General features: G+C 52.2%; 1 protein-coding gene across 3 annotated transcripts in view; it reads left to right on the forward strand.

The window, feature by feature from the left end:
- Positions 1–4619, forward strand: part of LOC144155837 (uncharacterized) — a 148097-nt gene extending 143478 nt beyond the window's left edge. For 2 of the 3 annotated variants that reach the window (XM_077687515.1, XM_077687516.1), the window contains one exon: positions 75–4619. In XM_077687515.1, the coding sequence (XP_077543641.1) occupies positions 75–892 (818 nt within the window). In that variant the 3' untranslated portion in view covers positions 893–4619. The remainder of the gene's footprint in view (positions 1–74) is intronic. The other variant, XM_077687514.1, reaches the window with a different exon arrangement.
- The last annotated feature ends 2500 nt before the right edge of the window (positions 4620–7119 follow it).

Consider the following 7119-nt stretch of genomic DNA (forward strand, 5'->3'; position numbering starts at 1 on the left):
GGCACCTCTTCTTGCATCATGCACTAGGCTAGTGCAAAGGCAAAGGATAAAAGAGTCTGGTGCACTGATTGTAGGCTTATCCGCAGGGTCCCGGTATGGTCGACGCTCGAACTGGTTCAAGATCCACTGCCTGATCCAGGACCAGGCGGAGATGAACTCTCGCATCGCCGAGCACCACCAGCTGGGGGCAGCAGCAGCAGCCGCCACTGCAGCAGCGGCTGCAGCGGCGCACCCACTCACTGCACTCTACGACAAGGACATGCTGGGCTATGGTGCCAAGGCCGAAGAAGGCAATGGCACCAGCTCACCTCTGTCGTCTTCGGACAAGCCGCCGTCCTCCCCAGCTTCGTCCTATCCACCGCCATCGTCGTCGGCAAGCACGTTTGCTTCCACCCCATCGGCCTTCGAGACCAAGTCGTCCAATGGCGAGAGCCCGACGAACGCAGATGCGTTCGCCTACCATCCCATGTCACCTGTGTCGCCCATCTCGCCGCTGCACCCTAGCAAGTTCTTCTTCCACCCTGGTGCGGGCGTCTTCTTCGGCAAGGCGCCTGTCACGCACAACGGGCTCTCCAAGTTGTACGCCGAGGGCGGCGGTGCGGTGGCCTACCCTTACTCGCCTCGCTACCTGCCGTTCGGGCCTCTCAAGCCGTACCGGGACCTGCTTCACCCTTCGACGCTGGTCGTGAACGGGGAGTGCCTGGCCGACCTGCCCGAGCAAGACAAGCCCATCGACCTGTCAGTGCGCAAGCCCTGTTCGCCCAGTGCCTCGCCCGCCGACGGCCATGCTGGCGACCTCGACGCCCAGGACTGTGATGTCAAGCCTTCCCTGCTGACGCCCTCCTCTTCGGGAGCCGAAATCCCGCTAGACCTTCGGAGCGCCAAGAAGTGATGCCCGCCTCACCAGCCGTCCACGTGTTCATAGGGACTCACCGCCGGAGAGTTCACAAAGGTGTAATACTGTGTAATATATGCCCCACAGAACAATGCTTATGGACCACATAGAGAGAACTATGTCGACGACAGGGAAACTCGTGTGAGCCTGCTCCTTGTAATAGGTCTTCCAGGGAACCGTCCCATCCAAGTCTGCCTTTCATTGTTTTCCTCTTCACTAAGGGCATTGCAGGAGACTTGGTAGCCAGGCGTCATCGCGGTATGTCGGTCTTCTTACTCCTCCGCGCTCTCTCCAATGTTCCTATCATCTTTGCCCTCCTCGGACCACCGACCTCTCCTTGCCGTTCTTGTATGACGCCTCTCAGCCCCTTGTCGTGGCGTCTCGCTCGGCCGTTGGCACAGGAGCGTCTCCCAGCGGACTTGATCGGTCTGCGACCAGTATTACGCCACAAGTGCCCGATCCTACCGCTTGCTTCCCGAGCCACAAGGCACTCCGTGCGCAGCCTGCCTGGCCAGGTCTGTGCCACGAAGGCAATCGCTGCTCAGTGGTGCCTTGGTTCATTGTACAAAATTCACTCTGCATCATTCTCCAAATAGGCCTTCATGCGCATGTTTCAAATGAAACTTGTACGGTCGTCGTTTTTAAGCGTTTAATGTTTCTTCTATTCCTACTGTGATAAAACCTTCGAACCGAGCGGTTCGCTTCGAGCCTATATATATATATATATATATATATATATATATATATACATACAGATATATATATATATATAATATGTGTTGTGTATGTGTGTATGTGTGTGTGTCAATGTTGCGTATACACGCGCATCGGGGCTGTGGGCATTCTAGTACAAACCATTCCAAGTGGCTTTTACTTCTGGCACTTTCACCATTTCCTCTCTGCTCCGGGCCAGTACCTGATCAGACTGTGAAGCATTCCTTTTCCACCCCTCCTCTCAGCAAGGCGAGCAACGTGAATGCCATTCATCTCACCACGCATTGCAGCCCTCGCCACTACGGCAGGCTTCTCGGTGATCATAGCGTTCTGTCAGACTGTAGTCGCCCCATGGCTTTTCCACATGTTTGCACCTATTTCTCCTCTCACATCTAACCGGCCATTGCCACAGTTAAATACGAGAAAGGTTGCCTCCATTAACTGTGTGCTTCTTAAGGGAAATAAAGTCATTTTAGGTTAAACTACAGGAGCACACTTTCCCTGTGCGCTCAATGTGATCAAGCGACGGAACCTCATTCAGTGTTCAGTGCTAGAAGTTTGCCAAAAGCCATTGGATTGAGCTAAGCTCTTTAGGGCTTCTTTGCATTGAAATCATGCTCATTTAAGTAGATTGGTCAAGCTTTCTTTTTTTTTTTTTGCAAGTGGCAGATTGTTCTATTTTTAAATATTTTGTTTAACTCCTTTTAACTGTGTTTTTAAAACTGGACTAAGCACCTACAGGGATAAAAAAGGAGAATGTTCTTAGAATCAAGGATTCCGATTTTGTTTTTAATGGTTGAGAAAACGACAACTCGCAGTAAAGCCTGTTAGAAAATTATAAACCTCTGTAATTACTGTAGTTACATATATTTTTTTTTTTTTTGGGGGGGGGGGGTTGATGGGAAGTGATGTAGGTTCAACTTGTCAACGCGAACTTGGCAGCCCACCGATTTCATCTTATTTCGAAGAGCCATCACTTTTCCTGTGAACAGCGCCAGGGAACGCGTAAAGTGACAGCAGTTCAGTAGCGCACAGAAAGAGCCTCGAGTGCCTTATTTTGTGTCGACAGGCAACACTTGTAGCTGCCTTTCTTTTGTTGCATGAACGAATCGGCGAGATGCGATTCGCAACGCAAACGGCGCTAGGGGACAAGCGGCAGCAGTTCAGTAGTGCACAGAAGAGCCTCAAGTGCCTTATTTTGTGTACATAGGCAACACTTTCGTCTGCCTTTTTATTACGCGGGCGAACTGACGAGACGTGATTCGCAGCACGAAACTTAACTAGCGCAGCAAGCAGCGCGCCTTAGCCATCCTTGCTCTTCATAAATGGCGACGCGAGGGGTTCCCCTTTTATCCTTCAAGAAGTTGGGGGCGGTTTGTTGGCGCTGCGCTGCTCGTTGTGCGATCTTGCGGTACTGAAGCTGATTGGCCTCCTAGCAGGTGTGCAGCTCCGGCGCGAGCGTGAAAGACCAGGGGCGGTATTCCCGTGTTTTGTCCCTTTTGTGTCCCTTTCAAAAGTGTCCCTTTTGAGCGAGCCCTGATTGGCTAAAAGCGAACACCCGGATGTGACGCCATGCAAACACGGCGGATGAGCTGTGGCTACTCGGAGCAGACGATTTGGAGCAGACGATTTTTTGTCGCGGTTCGCTCGCAGAACAATAAACACATAAAAGATACTCTGATACGGTTTCAGTTCTTTAAAATGCGTTTGCAAGAACAGTTACGCTATTTGACTAAAAGCCCACTGCTTAACCGGAAGTATGTCACGTTGAAAGGGACGCAAAAGGGACGTTTTCGAAAGGGACAGTTACGAGAATACCGCCCCAGTTTAAATCTAGAAACAGCCATGAAAATCATTTTCTTGCCCGTCTCATCGACACTGAGCGAACCAGCGCCCCAACGCAGTTTCGACACCCACTGTGCTGTCCCTGCACGCACTGTGTTGTAGCGTGTTCCCTGGCCATGCCCTTTGACCTTTGCGCGTTGTGGCTTGACGTCGTTGTATTCGCGGATCCAAGCTCTTGTGATGATTGCCAAGTAAGCACAGCTGACAAACACCAGTCCAGGTGGAATTAGGTAGCAGCGCTGCGCTCTGGCTGGAGGCCGCTTGGCCCGCTTTAGTTCCGGTACAGTGCACTAGAAGTTTCAGTTCACCCTAGCTGCGGCTCTGATGCTACGACGCGCTCACGCCTGCACAGTAGCATGACCCACCCCGACCAGACGGGCTTCCGTCCAACCATAGATTTCAGTAGCAAAGGATGGCTCGATCGGGCGAGTTTTTGATCAGACTCCCCCCTCCCCCCCCCCCCCGGCCATGAGTGCACGCGATCAACCAGCGCAGCCGCAAAGGAACCGTGCCTCCTCCACAGAGACTGTAACACCGGGCGGTTCGTTTGGCGAGTTGGAGCGCACGCGCTATCCGCATTACATTCCTGGAGCAAATATTCGCGTCTCGTTCGAGAGTATACGCGGTCCCAGGTGATTGGGAGCCCCCCGGCCGAAGCGTACCGCGCTTGTTATGAGCGCGCTACCGTCAACCGTGTTGCTAAGCGGCCCGAGACGGCAACCTGTTGGCAGCGCCGACTCTACTTATTAGCCCAATGATCTCGTTCCGAGGGACGAGCGCTGCGGCCCAAGTGAGAGCTCGTTCTGTCCCGCGACGTGTCCCTTCACATTCCTTTTTCGCATTCCTTGTCGTTGTCCTCTTTTTTACTTTCTATTTAAATCCATCTGGCACGTGCTTCGCCTCCTCCCAGATGGAGACGCCACGGAAAGCACCGTGCACAGCAGCAGGCCATTCCAGCCGAGCGCGACACGCACTTGTCCATACGCACATCGCTGCGCCGTGTTCCCGACCAGAGGTCTTTTTTTTTGTGCTTGTCTCACACGTGAGTCTCATTCGTACGTGTATTTAAAGAAATTTCCAGCGTACTTCGAGTATATAAATAAAAAAAAAGACTACGATTGTAACATTGTTAAAATAAACGATGCGTTGAGCGTTTTCAACCTGAGTGCTCCACTGCGTTATTTTCAAGCTTCGTGCAAAAGCTGCTGTTTGGGTAGAGTGACCTGGGGCGAAATAATTAGTTTTGTCCGTTTCGAAGTGCCCATTTCGAGCGAGTCCTGATCCACTGAGGGCAAAATACGGGATGGGACGAAAAATTAACCAGCCGGGCAAGCTTTCTTTCGTGCGCGGTTTCAGTGCACGTCAGAAGCCCGGCAACCGTAACTACGTTGCCACTTAAAACGCTCGAGTAGCGCACGTTCTCGAAACGGACACTGCTCATAAATCCGCCTCTGAAGCACGGGTGAATTGCAGAGTGCTGTATGGCTGTGAACCACTACGAGGAATCATACTGACGGTGAAGAATTCGTCTGGTGAGTATATGCCTGGTACAGCACGTCTGGAGAAGTCCAGTCTGTCGATGCAGACACGTGCTTACACCTGAACCTCGGTGGGGTACGTGCGTCCTTGTCTAGGGCAAAAGAGAGAGCATCTCTGTCTGCACGCATTGAAGTGGCTGTTGATTTATTTATTTTCGTACCTCAAGGGCCTCTGTGGCGGAGGCATTACATGAGGGGTGGTACAATAAATGGCAGTTTTAGCTGGCGGGTGAGCTACCCTGAGCTTCTATCCTTACACCTAAACCGACTGCCCGGCCACTTTGCAAGTTCGGCCACGCCACCCCTGTCTTCATTTGCAAAGTGTGGGCCGAAAATCCTCGTTCCAGCTTTCTACAGTGGCACCTTTATTGTGTCAACCATTCAACAGGCAGTGGTAAGTAATAGCGCTGTGTTAAGTGCTTAGACATGCCTCTTTGTTTCCCGCCTGATGGTGCGGTAAAAGCCCAACCACAGGCTTCAGCCGAAGCTTGCCCTCACAACTGCTGATCATTAAAGTTCATCCGGACAAAGATCGATCAAACCAGGGTTTTTGTTTACATGAGAACCCATTTTCAACCTCGGAAGAAACTCTTAAGGAATACACCGAGGAATACGTCGGCCAACCTGTCGTCAATTCGGCCGCGGTGCGCTGGTGCATTGCGCGAATATTTGGTTAGCATAGACTTAGGCGCAACAAGTGCGTAGCAATGCATTCGGCGTACGTCGATTTTACACTTGCTTACGCCGAGCTACGTCGATGCGCGAGCACGTCGATATCACGCGTCCATGTTGTTGGGCCTGTACAGTCAAGATCGCACGCAAGCAAACGATGCAGTTTCTGATAAAAAAAAAAAAAGCAATTCCGGCTCGTTCAACCAAGAGCTCTTGGGTGGCCAGGTCGGAGCTGCCCAGCGCCTCCTCCCACTGCTCGCTGCTGGTGATTGGGGGAAGGGGTCTCGAGAGCATTCCCACATGCAATGGGTGAGTGATGCATACGCTCCACAAAGGGGACATTCAGGAGAGGGGAATTCTGACGGGTGAATGTGATGGAGAACGGATCTCGCTGGGAAGGCTCCCGTTTGAAGGAGTCTCCATGTTCGTACTTTATGTTGTGGAAGAGATGCATGGGCTGGTGGGTAGAGACGACGGGAGAGACGGTATGCTCTGTGATGTCGTTAAAAGGTATCCGCTTGTCTCTTGTGGACCTGGCGCCATGGTGGGGGAAGGGGTTCATGCCGGCCCGGTGTGTAAGCTCTCGGGCCGCCATGTGTGCCACCTCATTCCCCTCTAGCCCTGCATGGGCAGGGGCCCAGACGAGTTCCACAGAGACAGTGGATGGATTTTGCTGGAGAATTTGGAGCGCATCCGAGGAGATATTGCCTCGTGCAAAATTTGAATGGCCAGTTTCGAATTTGAGATTATGATCCTAGGTTGTGGCCTACAAGTAAGAGCCAGAACGATTGCCATCTCTTCCGCCTTAGTTGGGGAATCAGTGCGGATGGTGACTGCATTAACTGGGGTGGAGTGCGGGTGGTTGATAACTGCCACCGCGTAGGCATTTTGATGCCTGTATTCTGCGGCATCTGCGTATACGATGTCGGACCGGATGGGTAGCTGTCGGGCGAGGGCTCGAGCCCTTGAGAATCCTCGTGGGGCGTTGTAAACCGGATGCATAAGCCTGGGCAGAGGCCGAACGATAAGATGCTCTCGGATATTTGTCGGGATGGAACATGCCTCCTGCACCAGGTCTGAGACAGGGATATTCTGCGCCTTAAAGGGGCACTGACACAAAAATTTTGAATCTTGTTTTTTTTGTTGCGATAAGTAGCTAGTGACCTTCTTATAACCTGTAGAAACCTCATTTGCTTCAGCGTGCGACGGTTGTTTAATTAGAGGCATGTTCAATGCGGCCAGTCGCAGTTTCGGTTTCAGCGAGTGCCGCGAAACGATGGATTTTGTGTGAACAAAGCCGACCACGTGACCGTCGGAGGGATATCACAGAGCAGAGCCGCCGTAGCACTGCCGAATCCGCATCGACGGCAGTTTCTGCGAATGCCCCCACGTACTGATCTCGTGAGGCGCTTAATTAAAAAGCGACCGTGGATGTGACGCAGGCGCTGCGAGTGC

Source organism: Haemaphysalis longicornis, unplaced genomic scaffold, assembly GCF_048455015.1.
Source record: "Haemaphysalis longicornis isolate Haplotype H1 unplaced genomic scaffold, Haemaphysalis longicornis Haplotype H1 scaffold_1, whole genome shotgun sequence".
Taxonomy (NCBI): Eukaryota; Metazoa; Arthropoda; class Arachnida; order Ixodida; family Ixodidae; genus Haemaphysalis; species Haemaphysalis longicornis.